General features: G+C 35.6%; 2 protein-coding genes across 2 annotated transcripts; both read left to right on the top strand.

Annotated features, from left to right (window-relative positions):
- The first annotated feature begins 1,193 nt into the window (after nt 1–1,193).
- LOC127437747 (hyaluronidase PH-20-like) lies at nt 1,194–7,168 on the top strand. The gene is made up of 4 exons (XM_051692885.1): nt 1,194–1,242; nt 3,021–3,962; nt 6,307–6,396; nt 6,586–7,168. Exons 2-4 carry the CDS (start codon nt 3,021–3,023, stop codon nt 6,883–6,885), a joined length of 1,332 nt encoding a protein of 443 aa, XP_051548845.1. The 5' UTR covers nt 1,194–1,242; the 3' UTR covers nt 6,886–7,168.
- Nucleotides 7,169–12,086: 4,918 nt separating this feature from the next.
- Nucleotides 12,087–18,507, top strand: LOC127437746 (hyaluronidase PH-20-like). Its single transcript, XM_051692884.1, has 3 exons — nt 12,087–13,063; nt 14,912–15,001; nt 17,438–18,507. Exons 1-3 carry the CDS (start codon nt 12,122–12,124, stop codon nt 17,774–17,776), a joined length of 1,371 nt encoding a protein of 456 aa, XP_051548844.1. The 5' UTR covers nt 12,087–12,121; the 3' UTR covers nt 17,777–18,507.
- The last annotated feature ends 666 nt before the right edge of the window (nt 18,508–19,173 follow it).

Genomic DNA, 19,173 nt, shown 5'->3' with positions numbered 1-19,173 from the left:
TTTTAAGAATTTTTAGGAATTTCTTTTATATATACACCGATCAGCCACAACATTAAAACCACCTGACTAATATTGTGTAGGTCGCCCTCGTGCCGCCAAAACAGTGCCAACCCGCATCTCAGAATAGCATTCTGAGATGATATTCTTCTCACCACAATTGTACAGAGCAGTTATCTGAGTTACCGTAGACTTTGTCAATTCGAACCAGTCTGGCCATTCTCTGTTGACTTCTCATCAACAAGGCGTTTCCATCCACTGAACTGCCCCTCACTGGATGTTTTTTGTTTTTGGCACCATTCGGAGTAAATTCTAGAGACTGTTGTGTGTGAAAATCCCAGGAGATCAGCAGATACAGAAATACTCAAACCAGCCCATCTGGCACCAACAATCATGCTGCGGTCCAAATCACTGAGATCAAATGTTTCCCCATTCTGATGGTTGATATGAACATTAACTGAAGCTCCTGACCCGTATATTGCATGATATTATGCACTGCAATACTGCCACACGATTGGCTGATTAGATAATCACATGGATGATTGTTGGTGCCAGACAAGCTGGTTTGAGTATTTCTGTAACTGCTGATCTCCTGGGATTTTCACACACAACAGTCTCTAGAGTTTACTCAGAATGGTGCCAAAAACAAGAAACTTCCAGTGAGCGGCAGTTCTGTGGACGTAACGCCTTGTTGAAGAGAGAGGTCAACAGAGAATTGCCAGACTGGTTCGAACTGACAAAGTCTACAGTAACTCAGATAATCGCTCTGTACGATTGTGGTGAGAAGAATATTATCTCAGAATGCTATTCTGAGATGCGGGTTGGCGCTGTTTTGGCGGCACGAGGGGGACCTACACAATATTAGGCAGGTGGTTCTAATGTTGTGGCCGATCGGTGTATAAGGCACTGAATATCTATATTTTACATCAAAACACCCTTTAACATCATTTTGTATTAAAATGTTTTGCACAATTACTAATTTTTACATTAAAAACTGTAACATTATCACAATCAATGAGTTTGAGTTAGATTATCTGATTTTTTACTTAATATTTTTAAAATGTAGTGTAAAAGCATTGAGAATATTGAACATTTTCTATCAAATTCATGAGTCTTTTTCCAGTTGTACACATATGTATGCACTGCACAGTTGTGTGTTTTTTTAAACATTGACCCCTGCTAATATTTAACAAGATATTGATCAAGCTATATTTTCTCATTGTTAAGAGACACCTGTTAGACTCGGTAAGTAATTTATTATTTTAAAATATGAAACTAAACCCAATTTAAAACATCATAATATAATATAAGCACATTTTCACTTTTTTCAGGAATTAATATTGCACTAAAGGGATGCATAAGGCAAAATTCAAAGGCTGAAACTTACTTTATGTAAGTACATAGCCTAAAAGCAGACACATCTAGCTTCAAAAGCTCGATTTTGTGCATTGTTGCATTCCAAAATATATCAGACCACAATTTATAACACAACACTAGTACTAACTGCATTCTTAACATCGCAACAAGGGACATTGTAGCGGACATTAGTTTGAACGCTTCTTCGGTGAGTTTTCACTTTCTTGTCAACTACTGTAATGCAGAGCAGCAGTTTGAAGACAATATTGTTGAGCAAGTTGAAGTCAATATACAGTGGTGAGAAAAAGTATGTGTACCCTTTGAAATTAGCTGGCTGTCTGCATTAATTGTTCATAAAATGTGATCTCATCTCATCTTAAAGTCAAAAGTATAGATGAACACAAATGTGCTTAAGCTAACAAAACACAAACCATTAAACATTCACAGTCCTGTGGAGAAAAGTAAGTGAACCCTTGGATTTAAACTGGTCGATCCTCCTTTGGCAGCAATAACCTCTACCAAGCATTTCAAGTAGCTGTGAATTAGACCTGCACAACGTTCAGAAGGACCATTTTGGACCATTCTTCCTTACAGAACTGCTTCAGCTCAGCCATATTCTTAGGATGTGTGGCAGCAGCTTCCTTCATGGTGTCTTGCCATGGACACCATGCCTGTTTAATAAATTCCGTAAAGTAGACTCATGAACAGAGATGCTAACCAGTTCCAATGAATCCTTCAGGTCTTTAGCTGTCACTCTAGGGTTCTTTTTTCTTTTTTTTTTTTTACCTCATTGAGTATTCTACATCTTGGCTGGACAGCCACCTCTAGGGAGAGTAGTCACAGTACTAAATTGTCTCCATTTGTAGACAATTTGTCTAACTGTGGACAGATGAATATATAAGCTCTTTGAGATAACTTTGTAATCCTTTCCAGCTTTATGCAAAGCAACAATTCTTTATCATTGGTCTTCTGAGATCTCTTTTTTACAAGGCACAGTCCATGTCAGCTGATGCTTCTTCTAAATAGCAAAATGTTTGAGTGCATTTTAAAAGTCAAAATAGCTCTAATCCACATCTCCAATCTCATTTAATTAATTGGATGCCACGTTTGCCAACTCCTAACTCTAATTATTCATTGTTGACATCATTAGCCTAGGGATTCACATACTTTATCCAACCTACATTGTGAATGTTTTAATGATGTATTCAATATGTACAAGAACAATACAATAATTTGTTTTCCAAAGGGTTTACATACTTTTTCTTGCCAATGTAGAAACTTACCTCAATAACAACACATCCGCTTTTATGGCACAAACTTTTTAAGATAACTCTATTAGTTTGTTTAACAGGACCGCGCATTGACAATGTGTTGGCCAAGCGCTCAAGTCTGCACTTGTGTATTTGCGTAAAGTATGTTTCTGGCCCAATAATAGTATTTTAAACAGGCTGCATTAGGTTGACTTCAATGTTCTAGCATGGAACTGAATGCAATACTTCAGTGAGGATGAGCACAAGTATGAATAACATAATTATTTCTGCAATGTTATTATTATTTCCAGTATTTTACAAAGTAGAAGTTCTATCAGACAATGTAAACTTTAATTCACTCACCCAGATATAGTCTTAAAAACTCATACAACATTTTTTCTCAATTAATTTATACAGATGGGAGACCACACTCATTTTATCAGGGAACATGCTCGGTTACCATTTAATGCCATTTTCTTCACCATAATGATGCACTATTGTACATCATCGTCTTTTCCACCAACAGCAGCTCCTCTCTTCAACGAAAGGCCTTTTGTGCTGCTATGGAATGCTCCCATTTCCAAATGTCAACAACTAAAAGTTCCTTTAGATTTATCACAGTTCCAGGTGGTCACCACTCCAGCCAGGGTAAGCAATCAACCCCTGACCCTGTTCTACAAACATCGAATTGGACTCTTTCCCTATATAGACCTCAGCTCCTTGAAAGAGTATAATGGTGGCATTCCGCAACGGGGGAACCTGAGTGCTAGCCTTCAGAGGGCTATGGAAGAGTTTGTTAAATATATTCCTGACTCCTCCCCTGGTCTTGCTGTAATGGATTGGGAGGAGTGGCTTCCGATGTTTGATTGGAATTTGGACGAGAAGATGATCTACAAAAATCTGTCCATCGAGTACACCCGTGCGGAAAATGCTTCTCTCAGTCTGCAACAGGCTAGCAGCAAAGCTAAACAGCAATTCCAGAAGGAAGCCAGGAGTTTCATGGAGGAAACTCTTAAGTCAGGAATTGCTCTTCGACCCAAGTATCTGTGGGGCTACTACTTGTTCCCAGAGTGCTATAACCATGACTTTGAGGAGTCAAACTATACAGGAGTTTGCTCAGAGCCCACAAAGCAGATGAACACTGATCTTCTCTGGCTGTGGGAGGCTAGCACAGCCCTTTTTCCATCAGCATACTTGCCAGTCTCTGTGAGTGGAAACAAGAGCGCTGCACTGTTTGTTCGTCACCAGGTGCAGGAGGCAAATAGAGTGGCAGCACTGCCAAAACATCACTACACTGCACCTATCTATGTGTACCTACGTCTCTTCTTTCAGGACCAAAAGGAGCTTTTCATGAATGAGGTTTGGGGCTGTTAGTGCTACAGTAGAGAGCTACAGGCTATAAAGTTGTTTGGTCATGAAGTCAATTTGTTAGCCAACCGGATGTCATGCAGAATTGAGTCCCCCAACAAAATCCTATCCACCTTGGGTAGTTGTTTGTAATGCATGATAAAATGTTAGCATAGCAGGCTAATTGGTTAGCATGCTAACTGGAAACACAAAGAGAAACATCTGTTGCACTGAATTAGGGTTGCCAACTGTCACGTATTAGCAGGAAGTTCCTGTATTTTGGCCGAAATAAAAAAAAACAGCCCCAAATCAGTCTGTTCACGTAAGCTGGGTTAGGCTGAACCCAAAGTTATACTTGAAAAACTGACCCAAACCCGGTGTTTTTTTGGGTTCAGTAGGGCTTATGTCCAGGAACCAGACCTCTGATCACAACATTACAAACTTTGATTTGAAGTAAAAATATATTTAAAAATCGGACAAAAAGACAAAGTTACAAAACTGTGTACTTAACACCTTTTCTGAGGGCATGTACTATAATGCCATGAAGCACTGCGAATTATGTAATCAAATTAAAAATAAGGGAAAAACTAAAAACTCTTGATTAAAGGTGGTTGATTATAAGTATAGAAACAATATATTTTAATTTTAATGCAAAGTATTCAGATTTTGAAAATGTACTAGTTAGTAATTTGAGAGGAGACTGACTCAATTGCATAATTCACAGTGCATCATGGGAGTGAGCAGTTGCTGCAGAGCTCATTTGGTGGACTTTTTTAGCTGCGATTTTCTGACTAATGAACTTTTTCTCTTCAGGAACATGGATAGTGAAGTTCTTCAGCAGGAATTCTGCTATTAAACACTTTTAATTTTAAAATGAACCTTGTGCAACCCCAGAGGTTAAGTCTATCACTAAATAGGGAGCAAGGGAGCAAAGGAGCATCTTATAGCTTTACTATGCAACCAAGTGCATACACTCCAAACATCCAGTCAAAAGTTCAGTTTCAGGCTGCAGATGATGTTTGCACCACTTAACATGGTTGGCAGACATGGGACAATGGTAATCAGTACATGGATTCAGAATTTTTTTTTTTTTTTTGGATGGTAGTGATTGGATGATCCTTGCCATTACTTGTAACAAAAAATGTTTCAGCACTGGCTATCATTTGTTTGTTTGGCAGTGCAAAGAGAGAACATTGAGATTTAGTTGCCAAAGTAGAAATAAAATTGTAACAAGTCAAATCAAGTCAAATAATTTTTATTTGTATAGTTTTTTTTATTTGTAGTGTTCCCAATATATATTGTTACTAAGCAGCAGCAGAAAATCAGCTGTAATGTCTGTAACGTCTTAAAAATATGAATAACCAACACTCCTGGAAACATAAACAACTTGATTTAAAATTGACTTTTTTAAATGATTAGACTTTCTAATCCATAGATTGCTACTATTTAAAATTTCACAATTGTTTTTTTTTTTTTGCATGTTTATTAGGTGCTACTAGTTACAAATCAAAAAGGGAAATGGAAAATGCACACAGCAGTCACGCTCGGGTCTCAGGAGGTTAAGGTGAAATAACATGCACTGAAGGCTTCAGAAGAAGTATAAAGCATCGATTAACAACCTCAGTGCTAATAATAGGTCTGTCTTTAAAAGTTTAAAAGTTAGCTTTAAAAATCATTTAGCCTTTTGAAAAAAGAATGGGATTTTCTGGAACTGCCGACTGTTGAGCTCTACAGATTACCTAAAGCAATGTTCAGCCAATAAAATCAATTTGGAGTCCTATGAATACCGAATTTAAGGGAAAACTCAATTTTTCATGACAAGGGGAGGCAAATTCATCATGGGTTCTCTTGAATTTACAACAGGTTTTTAGTACAGTGATTTCGATTAAGAAAATAAGCCCTTTAATTGAAGAGACTTTACATTTTGCTCTACAACATAAAATCCGCACAGTCATACCTCAAATATCAATCAACTAACAACTGTGGTAGTTGTAGTCTTTATTTAGCACTTTGTTAGTAACTTAAGATTTTAAAAAGCACAACGCTTCAAAATTCACGTTTGAGGCATGTGTGGAATTTTATGTTGTAGAACAAAATGTAAATAAAACCACCTTATTTCACTCATAAATCAAAAAATGGCATTTTAAAAACTCATTTGAAGTTGCCAAGGAAACCCATTGCTCAAAAATGCCAATTCTTTTCCACAGCTCTACTGTAGACCACCACATAGCAACTTATTGACAACTACAGTGCAACCATAACAAATCAAAAACAGCAAAAGCATAGCAAAAACATAGTCTTGCTCAAGTAGGTCTCTTTAAGTAATATGCTGTATATTTCTTTGGACTGGACGTAGATTGACTTGATCAGCAGTATTGGTGAGAGCGCAGCCTTGGGAGCCTCTGGATCTGTGCTGTGGGGAGCAAGTGCTGATTACAATGACAAGGTAACTTTTCCCTTAAAGGGATAGGTCTCCCAAAAATGAAAATACTGTCATCATTTACTCACCCTCATGTTTGCAAACCTGCGTGATTTCTTTCTTCCATATGACACAAAAATAGATGTTTTGCTGAATATCCTGGCTGCTCTTGTCAATAGAATTAAAGTGAATGTTTTTTTGTTGTTGTTTTTTCAGGCCTCATGTGAAGCCTTGTCTGAGTACCTATCTGATACTTTAAACCCCTACATTGTCAATGTCACCTCTGCAGCCTATTTCTGCAGCAAAAGTCTCTGTCAAGGCAACGGACGCTGTGTCCGCAAAAACTACAACTCAGACGACTACCTCCATCTCAGTTCAGATAGTCACCATATCACTAGGAATGCTGGGAAATATGTGGTCACTGGGACCCCCTCTCTGAGTGATCTCACCTTCTGGGCAAACAAATTCACCTGTCAGTGCTATGAAGACAGGGAGTGCTCTGCCAAGAAACTCTAGGATGTTCAATGTGTTGGACTAGATGATAACATGGAGCACTATATTAAATGTTCTAGTTCACATTTTTGATAAGTGACAAATAGTAATATTTAGAGAAAACAAATATTTGCAGCAAAATTGTGATTGGAAACTATGAGCTTAGATTTAATATTCTGTTGAAAATGTGACCATTCACTCATTTGTCAAAAGCAGGATTAGCTTATTTAACAAGCATTAACAAGCACATTGCATAATAAATAAATAAATAAATAAATAAAAATCAAGAAATAAACCAGAAAACTTACTTCATTGGCTGCTTATTACCAAAGGGATAAATATGTCTTACAATTCTGCCATTACATGGTAAAATAGACCTTTTTCACAGACTGTGCTGATGAGTTTCCGCCTTATTTAGCAGCGTAAATCTCGCAAACTTTTTCATATTATCAATTTTTTAAATATTGAGTGTCAATTTATAACAGAATGCTTTGTGTTATATTATCCTGGAATTAATTTAAAAAAAATGATTACCACAGCTGTGAGGGTTTTTCTATTACAGCTGCTGAGAGAGTGACAGTAAATTTGCCATCTTCTCCCAGCAGACTGTTTTAATCTACCGCCCTTTATTTTTTTATTCTTCTGGAAAGTCATTCAAATGTAATAGTGGATTTTTTCTTTTGGTCTTGGAGCAAATGGGTAAGTGAAAATAATATTTGCTGTGATCTCCCATTCACTCCCATTCACCACTGTCGAAGTTTACCCTGAAAACGTTTACTTCCGCGTTCCAAAACCCGGTGTGTGAAAAAGGTCTATAGGGTCTTTAGAAAACACTTTACAACACTCTCATGAATCCAGGTGGAACAGGCAACTTTGGAAAACCCGTCAAAATAAGAGTTTCCTTTAAAACAGTTCCTGCTTATTTGGTTCTACTCTACACATTAAACGTGCAACTGAATGTTTTGAGATACCGATGTCATTGTAAAAATTTACTATTCTCTTTCAGCCATGAAGAGTTAATTGCGCAAAGTGAAAGTGTTCATTTACAGTTGATTATTGAGGTCAAGGAAGTAATATTTGACTGGTCATGTGATCTCAACATGGCAGCGCTCATGAATGTGTGCCCAGCACCATATATGTAGCATAAAGCATCTTTTTCTCTAAAACTGATTTAACTAGAATCTTTTATCTCATGTAAGTGTACATAATTTTTTTGATTGAACTTTTCCAATACTTTTTGTTTCTGTTTAAAAGCTTAGCAATTAGCAAACAAGTTACTTGCACCTTTATGACTGTATTATGTGTAATCACAAAATATGAGGGAACATTTTTTAAACTAATCATGAATAAATCCAAACCGACTTGATGTCAGACACAATGTCACTGATTTTAAAATAACACTAAGTAATTGAACAAAAAAGGATTCAAAAGTGAAATGATGTTTATGTGTCAAGGAATTACTTTGGGTTAATCTATTCAACATGTTTAGAGGTATTCACGTATGCATGGGTGCAATGTCTTGCTTCTTCACATTAAATGCATTAGCCATTCGCAATTTCAATTAATTTACAATTTGTGTGACTTAGTTAGCATCATAGGTGAGATACAGAAAAACAAGCACAATTAAAAATTAAAATATACATACATACATAGCACTACAATTTATGTAAAATAAATAAATAAACTCACCACTTCCTATTTGACCTTTTTGACCTCATTGCATGTGCAATATGGAAAGAGGACCTTCAGAATGAAGGCTGACTTTGATTTTGCCTTATTTTTAGAATGTTTTCAAAAAAACATCTGACAGTGCTGACAAAAAGTTGGGACACAGGTGCTTGGCATAAAATAGGTATGTTTTTAAGATTATCCTCTTCCATCTGCATTGCCATGCTGTAGTAGTAATATTTCTTTTAAAGATATGAGTTTACATTTACATTTTTCTTAGGTTTTATAATATATTTGAATCTACTGTATATAAATATTAGGCTATGGTCTGAGGACAGTTGATTTTAGGAGGAGTGAGTGAAAACAGAGGTTATTTAGCAGAGACAGGTCACTTATATTAAAATGAATGGGAGAAATTGGAACACTCAATAGTCAACAGATACAGAAAAGGAAGTCCTGCCTTACAGGTAAAACAGCCAATCACCTTATACAGACCTCGCCTGTCAATCAACTCAACAACACCCATGCGTATTAGATATACAAGCAGGGAAAATTTAGTTTTTTTAGTGTAATCTGAGGTAAAGAAGCATAATTTATTATACCAGTGTTTTCAGTTTTTACTGCTGATTTGAAATATGTTCCATGATCGTAATCTTGACCAAACAGTTTTGAAGAATTTGGTCTTTTCCCATTCAAGTAGTTAGGAGCTGCACTTGTATGCCGCTAATTTCCATAGAAAAATAGCTGACCAAGTGCATTCCAAAGATGGCCACCGAGTGAACTGACTTGCTAAAAAGACTTTGGTGATCATCTAATGTCATGATATTTAAAAAGCAAATAGAAAATGGTGGTACATTTGTGTAAAGAACATTCTAGTAATCATCTCTGATAAATTTCATTGTGGAAACATTGCTGTTTTAAACACACACATGCACAATGGCAGCACCTGATACAACTAATAATATCTACATTACTTGGCAGCAGTGTTGGGTGTAATTGGATTACAAATTAGTTAGTTACTGTAATCTAATTACTTTTAGGCACACAAAAGTAGTGTAACGCATTACATTTTAGATTTATTTTCATCAGATTACAGTTACTGACTTTTAATGAAAGTAATTACTTTTAAGTACATCACTTGGGTTACAAATATTTAAAAGAAATATTATTTATGTGTAAGTCAATTAAAATGTGAATACATATGTTCATATGTACATCTGTTTGCGTGTCTGTGACAGCTGAAGGGTGTGCAACAGTAAGGACAAAATAGGCATTTTGAATTTGTTGAGCGGGAAAAAAAATGTTTGACAAGCGTTTTAGAAAGTAACTTAAAAGTAATTAATTAGTAATGTGATTACTCTTTCGATGAAGTAATCAGTAAATTATCAGATTAAAATTTAAGAGAAGTAGCTTGTAATTTGTTGTAAATTACTTTTGTTTTAGTAACTTACCCAACACTGCTTGGCAGATATGACATTAACATGTGTTGACAGTTGCAAACAAACCATGTACAGCTTGATATCATGAATAACACTTAAACATGACTGAAATAAAAATAAATATATTTGACCTTACAAGTGTGAGTGTTCTATTGTAGAGTAGTATCAGCTGCAAATTGCATAACGCTTTTTAATCTTTACTCAAAATCTGATGACAAGTAGGTTTCTCCTTACATTTAGATGGCAGAAACTCAAGAAAACCTGAACTCAACATGACCACTAATGTTAAATGTTCATTTGGAGTGGATGTATAAAGTGTTTGGACAAATAAATCACATTTGTCTATCATTGTGTCCTGGGGACCCAAACACTGCACATTTTGGATGTCTCCCTTATTAAACACACCCATTTCAGGTCATGGAGCCTATGCTAATGAGCTAATGAGCTGAATAAGGTGTGTTAAATAAGGGAGACGTCCAAAATGTGCAGTACTGTGGGTTCCAAGTACCAGAATTGAAAACAACTGTGTCAGAAATAGACAACAAAATATCAAATCAAGTGAAAGTTGCAAATAAGTTGCTAGAGCTTTTCTCAGAATTATCTTCACTTTTCTGAGCCATTTATCCAGTTGGTTTTAATGAACTGGTCTCAAGGTCTTTTTTAGTGAACATGTGAAGTCAACACAGGTGTCCTAGCAGAGTAACCACAGGTGTAGTTCATTCCATTAACTTTGGATATGTTCCACTAACATTTGACAACCAGAAAATACTTATATTTTGAACAATACACCTATTGTTTTTTTTTTTTAAATAATGCCACTTGGTGTTTTATTTTTGTTATGTAATGCAATGGCATTCATACATTTTGAAATATTGCTAAAGTGTTCAAATAATATGGGGACACTGTACAATGTAATGTGGTGAAAAAAGAAAAGAACAGCTGCAGATTTCACAGAGTCATAGCGGCCAAGAACAACATGATCATGTAACAGTTTTGATAGACACAGCATATTTTAAACCGGTGTCATTTATGGAATACATGAATTTGGCTTGCTACAATATACAGTGTATGCATACAGGAAAATAAATTGTCCTCTTTAATCAACTGTTTGTCACTGATTAAGAACGGCTCACCAGATAAGTCGAAAATACAGTATCAGAACAGCTACTTCAGCAGACAAATATGGCAAGATTTCAAAATGGACACATTTTATCATTAAAAGAAGGTTTTGATAAGATTTTGCTATATATACACATGTTTTTGGTGTCATAATGATGTTCATTGGAGCTGGGGAGGTAAGGAAAAATAATAGTTCATCTTAAATGTTTGCCTTCAATATTATTCTAATTCTACAGTAGTTCTTCCAATTTCAGTTTATCATCATACATCATGGTAAACTATTCAAATAATTACGTGAATATACAGTATGTCATTTTTTAAATATATCTGATTGAAATGACTTGTTACACATATTGTCCAATGTTTTCAACAATAACAGAATAATATATTACATAATTGTCATGTTCATTGACTTTAAAAGTATTTTAGTAACACTTTTCAATAAGGTTGTATTAATAAACTACATAATTTAACATAAACTAACAATGAACAATACTTTTACAACACTTATTAATCTTGGTTAATGTTGATTGCATATACTAATATTTTTTTTTAATTAAAAGTGCACGTTTACATTAGTAACGTTTGCATTATGAACTAACATGAACAATTGTATTTTCATAAATTAACAACAACCAAGATTAATAAATGCTGTAAAAATATATTCTTCATTGTTAGTTCATGATACTTAATGTATTCACAAATGTTAACAAATAGAACATTATTAACCATAATTTTAAGATTTATGCATTTCAATTTAATAACAAAATGTCATCAAATTGAATTGAGTAATCTGTAGCAAAATAATATATAAATATTTTAAATTCTATTAAATTTGTTTGTTAAAAATTACACAATTCAATCTATAATAAAATTGAAATGCAAAAATCTAAAAAATAGGCAAAAAACTTTTTATTTTTGTGTGTTACCAGAATTTCTTTTTAAATCAAATCTTCTTTATTTACTTATACAATTAACCTAATGCACTTCTACAGATGATTCTAAAGTGTTCACAATTGTCAAGGGCTGCAACAATGTTCCTGTCCATTCAGCTGAGGAGAACATCTCCTCTCCATCGGGCTGCCTTGATCTTCTCACTATGGGGCTTCCTCAACATTTCTTTAGCTCTACTTCCACCCACCAACCCCCCAATCTTTAAGAACACACCCTTTGCCGTTATTTGGAACGCCCCCACTGAAGTGTGCAAGAGACTTGATATCAGTTTGGACACCTCGGTGTTCCAGGCAGTTACCACGCCAGCTAGCGATCCTGACCAATTTCTTTTTCTCTTCTACTCTAATCGTCTGGGCCTGTACCCCTATATAAATGATGAAACCAAAGAGGAGTTCAATGGCGGCATTCCCCAGAAGGGCAACATAACGGCAAGCCTTTTAAAAGAAGTACATGATGTCACATACTACATCCCTGAATTATCCCCTGGTTTGGCTGTGATTGACTGGGAATCATGGCGCCCACTGTGGGCGAGGAACTGGGGTTCAAAAGAGATTTATCGAAAGCTTTCCATTCAGTATGTTCAGGAGAACTGGCCATCTTTCAACTCCAGTCAGGCCGAAGCTTTGGCAAAAGAGCAGTTTCAAAATGCTGCCAGGGCTTACATGGAGCAAACAGTGAAGTTGGCGATAAAAATGCGACCTAAGTATCTCTGGGGCTACTACTTGTTCCCTGATTGCTATAACTATGGGTGGGATCAGCCTGGTTACACTGGGGAGTGTCCAGAAAAAGAAATAATCTTGAATGGTGAGCTCCATTGGCTGTGGAATGCCAGTACGGCACTCTTTCCTTCAGCATACCTACCGCTGGCTCTTCGCAACAACCAAAGTGCAACTTACTTCGTTAGGGGACGAGTCCAGGAAGCCATCAGGGTATCTGCTCTGCCAAAGCATCCCTACACAGCTCCCATTTACGTATACTTGCGCCCTCTGTTTCGGGATCAGTCAGTAATATACTTGAGTGAGGTGAGGTCCTATGGTTATGGCTTGCTAAGCCTTCATACCTAATGAAAACTAAATAAAAATTAGCATTTCCTGGCAAATTTAAAGGTGAAGTGTGTACGTTTATCTATTTTAAAATACTAGAAAGTCATTATGTTGGTAACATGTTATTCTTCAAACTTGGGTTGGGTTTTTCCGGAATCCCTAAACCAAGACCAAAATTTCTGACTGTAAATCTTCTTAGAGTTTTCCAGCTACATTCACCAAACTCGGCACAGACCTTCAGACTGTTCCGACTCGGGTTCTATGACTTTTCTAACTGATCGGACTTAAGGTCTCCTGTAACAGATGATCAAAAATTTTACAAATTCCATAGACTTACTTATTCAGAATGTTCAAATGGGACACGGAATGTTCATGATTTTAAACTCCAGCTGTCAAATTCCAGTTGTCAAAATGTTCAAATGTAAACACACACAAGACCTTTAAGCTGCTATATCTATCTATCTATCTATCTGTCTGTCTGTCTGTCTGTCTCTCTGTCTCTCTGTCTCTCTGTCTATCTATCTATCTATCTATCTGTATGTCTGTATGTCTGTCTGTCTAACTATCTATCCATCTGTCTGTCAGTCTAACTGACTGGTGGGCCTGTAAAACGTTCAAATTCTAACATTTAAAAGTATTCTAAAATCTCTTGACAAACTTTACCTCTCTACTTATTTTTGCTAGTGGTGCAGATACTACACTAAGCTTTCCCCATTACAGTTTTTTTCAATCGCTTTGGCTCATTTTTTGAAATAGTCTTAACATTCTCTAAACTGTAAGTGCAATTGTCACAACTGTTTTATGGGACATCACAACTCATATTGCATGTCTGCAAAATTTAGAAACTCACCCAAAATATTTAATTCATGCTTCAAAACCTAGTTATTGTGTCAGTAAATTGGCCAGTGCCACCAAAATTAAAACTTTTTTTTTGTCATCGTGTGAGCCGTACTGGTCAATATGTTTAGATGTTTTTTCACCATGGCAGTCAACCCTAGAAATTTTTGTTCTACTTTTTTGTTGACATTGACTGCTTACTGTACAATACAAGAATGTTAGTTTTGTCTAGCTGAGTGCTATTGTGTATCACACAGAGCTTTTTAGATACTAATTTCAACAGTAGGTAAATGTTTACTGAGAATAGTCAATACTGTACAGTACTGTAGTACATAGAAAAAGGATATGCACATTTGTATGTATACAGTAAATTAATTTTTGTAGCAATGTGTTACATGTAAACTGAAAATTCACATTTGCATGTCCATTTTTACACATTTCTTACATGTAAAGTCATATATAGTGAACAGAAAATTGCCAAAAAGTGACATCCAGGCAAATAAATAAATAAATAAATAAAAACAGCAACAATGAAAAAACATTCCATGTCATAAATATTTATGGAATATACATGTATGTCTGACAGATTTTGATAACTGAATGAATCATTTTGCATGTGATGGCTCACACGATGAAAGAATGTTTTTGAAGAGCATGACAATTTCACTGAGAATCAACTCATCAGTTTTGATCAGCAAGTCATGCGCATTTAGTTATTGTGCAAATTGTAGACAATTGTACTTACTCTTTTGCACACGTGCCAAAACATGTGCAATTTACTTAAATGAATAAGAAATTCAAATCTGGTGTGAACAAGAAACTAACTGTTCAGAGATTTGAACTTAATGTTTAAAAAAAAAAAATTCTCATTTGAGAATAGAGACAAAGCGATTGAGAAAAACTATAATAAGTACATAAGTAAAATATCTAAGATAGAATTGTATAGAATCACTTGTGGAAAGTGTTGTTCCCTGCTTTTGTATTCCTCAGGCAGATCTGATCAGTACTATAGGAGAGAGTGCTGCTTTAGGGGCCTCAGGAGCCGTGCTGTGGGGGGCCAGTGCAGATTATAACACCAAGGTAATGTGAAATTCAAGAGTACAATCATTCTACTTCTGGAGACAGTTCTATAGGCTACATGGTTTTCTTCTAAATTCTACTGTGGTTATAGCATGCCAGTCCTGCTGATATATTGTAAATAAAGATACATATAAAAGGTGCTGTACACTGAAAACACTAATAAGTTTATTGCACTCATTTGATTGAGTAAACTTGTTCCCTCAATTCTCTCTCCCAAAACTTGAGTATTTGAGTTCAGTTAACTTGGTTTTCATATAGAATGAACTTAACTATATAAGTTGAGTTGAAGCTACACTATGTAACATTTGGCCCTCTAGTGGTTAAAAAATAAAACTGCATGCGTCTTGAGGAAGAACATTGTTTTGGTTGTGCTTCGGCTCTGCTCCTCTGCACGGACGAATGTGGTACAAGGCACCATGTACACAAGGATACAGGACATCTTATCAGAGCAAATGGACAAATAAATAACCAAAGAAAGGAAAAGACGGATATCTGAAAACATGTCATCTGAGCAGGCAAGTGCCATATCTTATGCTGTTGTTTTGACTTTGTTGGTAACAATGACAATCTATAAATTAGTTACTATCGTGGTCTATTTGGCCAGAATATCCTGCAGTTATAAAAACTTTACAACGTTTGACCTTATCAGACTAGCAATCGTTATGTCTAATGTTAACGAACGTTGCCTAACTTTTGTAATGTCATTTATTTCAAAACGTCAATGTTTCCACATTGATGTTTTGAAATAAATGACGTTACAAAAGTTAGGCAATGTTCGTTTACATTAGACATAACAATTTCTTGTCTGATAAGTTCAAACACTGAAACGTTGTTTCATTGTTACCAACCAGTGGTCAACATCATTTCAAGACTCACATGTCCTTGGCAAGCCTAGGACTAAAGGATTTATTTCTATAAATTATTGCCGTTATAAAGAAAAATACACATGCGTGCTAGCAAGTGAAAAGTTCTGCACCGATTACAGTTTAATTATTGTATTTCACTACACACATACAGACATTTCAATAAAATATCTTACCTGTTAAGTAAGAAAAAAAAGCCATCTCTGGGTCGCTTTTAAATCCTTTCAGATCTCGGAGTTGTATATATCTGAAAAGCCAAGCCAATGTTGATTTGGGTTTTATTACGAACTCTGTCGCTTTACCTTTTTGCTTGTAGACTCTGCTCTGTTCGGGGTTTCATTGTTTTTAGAACCGGTGATTCCCCAGAGGTTTGCCGTTTTGAATGATCCATGGTCAATTTTTCTCATTCATTGTGACAACAAACTTTCAGCTTCACGATACTCCCACACATGCGCTACAGTAGCCGGAGCTTATTTTCTCTGTGTACGGATATTATGCGAACATGCACGGCGAATGATGTATGCAATTTCCCGCAAAATCTGTCCCGACAGCTCTAAAATATAAATCGTTATTATAGGTTTATCAAAGTGTATTTGGGTAAAGACATGGTTTGGAAGATGGATTTTGTTGCACTCTCTCAATAATAACATTTTATTTTTTAACAAAAAAAGGTTACATAGTGTAGCTTTAACTTGATGCAAGTAGACTTAACTCAGATTTGCTTTTCAAATGGTTTTTCTACTGTTATTCTTCTGCTGCTGCTAATAATTTTAACTGAAATGATTCCATATTAGATCAAAAAATAGCACAGTTGAAATAGAGATGACAACTGATTCTAGGTCAGTTATTACATAATTCTCCACAGAAATGCATCATAAGGACTGAGATAGTGTCAACAGGTTCCAAACTGGGACACAGATCAACCTAATGGTGACATCACACAAAACAACTATTTTCAACAAAACAACATAAATAATACTACAAAAGAGCTGAAACCTCTATGAATTCTAAATAACAACTGTTTAAATGCTCCTACATGTTCCCTTTGACCAAGAAAACATAATTAAATAATTCAAGTGCAAGGGATTGTGGGTATTCCCTATAGCCTCAATTTTGTACTCATTGTTTTGTTTTGTTTTGTTTTTTATCTTAAGTCTATGGATATTTAATATAAATAATTTCAATGAACATAAATATTTGAGTTATGAGCCCAAAACTTGACATTTCAAGTGATAATTAAGACAACTTGATATTTGAAGTAATGACAACATTAGGGCTTTTAGTGTAAGATCTCTCACTGGCCAGTCTCTGTGACATCACTAGACTGTGTACACAGCTAACAAAATGTCGCCATGTGCCATACTGTTTAAGGGTCTGTTCACTCATTAATACATTCTTGCCACTTTTTTTTTATTTATTTATTTTTATTTATTTATTTTCATCTTGCTCTAAATTGTAATATACAAATGCAGATAACTAAACTTCATGTTGGGTGTACTTGCTCTTCGTCTGAGCTAGTTACCAATTGCAAATTAATTTGCTTTGTTACTAACGGCCATCTTCCTCATTGCAGGACTCATGTGAAGCGCTGGCTGCCTATTTGCCCTCCATCCTTAACCCTTATATAACTAATGTGACAGCAGCCGCTAAACTCTGCAGCAGCATGCTCTGTCAGGGCAAAGGCCGCTGCCTGCGCAAGAACCCTCAATCAAATGCTTACCTACACTTGAATCCAAAACACTTTCATATCCAGAGGAGTCGTGGAAAATACCTTGTAATTGGCACACCATCTCTTAGTGACATCAGCAACTTTGTGGAAAACTTTGCCTGTCAGTGCTATGCAGGGCAATCGTGTTCTGCCAAAATGCCAGATTCCCTCCCCAGAATTCCAATAGTTATTCGAGTGACTTAAGTCTGTACATGTACTATTCAACACATATCTGTTAAATGTGCTGAAGAATACTCGTTTTGAAAGTTCTGCAAAATCCTTCACTTGTTGTTGTGTTAATAACAAAAGTCCATTTTATGTGATCAGTTTTACACATAAGGCATCATTACACTTTCATCTATGATTACTGATGTTATAATTTTTTTCGGCATTCCAAATGCACAACAATGACAACTGAAAATAATGTCTCAAAAAATAAACACAAAACATTAGCATTTCTATAATTATTACTGTAACACTGGGGCAAGTTGTCACACATGTAAAGTGTCACAAGGGCTATAATCTCAGTAATGTTTTTTTTTTTTTTTTTTTACATTACCTTTTACTTTTTCAGCTGTTTCATGAATTGTTCATTGTGTTGTCAAATGTTCTATTTTTGGTTCCCCAAAAGAAGCTTTCTTGAAAAAAAATAACATTTTTGAAAACCTTTTTATAGTCCCGTTATCCACTACAAATAACCTGTTGTGCAATTGGAAGGTTCCATGGATGTTAAAGATTGATAAAGAACCTTTATTTTTAAGAGTATACTGTTATACTGTAAATTGTGCTGAACAGCTTATAATAGGCTGATTAATGCCTGGTTCCATTGTGACAACTTACCCCATATAGTGTGACAATACCAGGCCATGCTGTCACAAAAGGTCAACATGTGTTTGACAAACTGTTTCTATTCTCCTTGAGTAATAAAGGTGGAAATGTTCATAGTTTTGTTTCCCCCTTTTTTTTTTTTTTTTTTTGCAGCCACAGAAACTGAGGTAAAAAATGTGACATCTAGGTATATATATATATACACACACAAAATGTAAATATGTTAACCCTCCATCTGCAATATATGTGTGGATTGGAGAGATTGCTGTGGTCAAAATGTATTTCGCTTTGATACTTTTTCATCTACAGCTGAACATTAGCTAAGAAATAGAAATTGTCATACACTATTTTAGATAACACATGCTGAAAATGTTCCAAATGAGTTTCAATGAGTTTCAAAACACCACGTTGTGCAGAAAGAGCAGGTAATTTCTGCCTGGGGCTGACATGAGAATCTTGTTTATTGTAAATGTTAACCTATAGACCTCACATAAACATGCTCCTACACATGTAAGCAATGTATTCTCGACAGCACTGAGAGCCATAACGGAATTTACCCTACTGAGGCTACAGTATTTCCACCCTTCAGTAAAGGTTTATGCCCAAGAGATCCCATCAACTTCTCTAGCAACCACTGGGGGGCGCTGTCTCTAATCCTTGTTTTATTCTGGTGAATTTTCATTTGTGTTGTTTCTAATGTCTGTCCTAACTTGATCTTTGTCACCTGTTCACTGTTTACTCTAAGTAGTCTAGGTATTTTTATCCTTGCTGTT

This window comes from Myxocyprinus asiaticus, chromosome 48 (assembly GCF_019703515.2).
Source record: "Myxocyprinus asiaticus isolate MX2 ecotype Aquarium Trade chromosome 48, UBuf_Myxa_2, whole genome shotgun sequence".
NCBI lineage: Eukaryota > Metazoa > Chordata > Actinopteri > Cypriniformes > Catostomidae > Myxocyprinus > Myxocyprinus asiaticus.
This window is presented reverse-complemented; position numbering and strand designations above follow the sequence as displayed.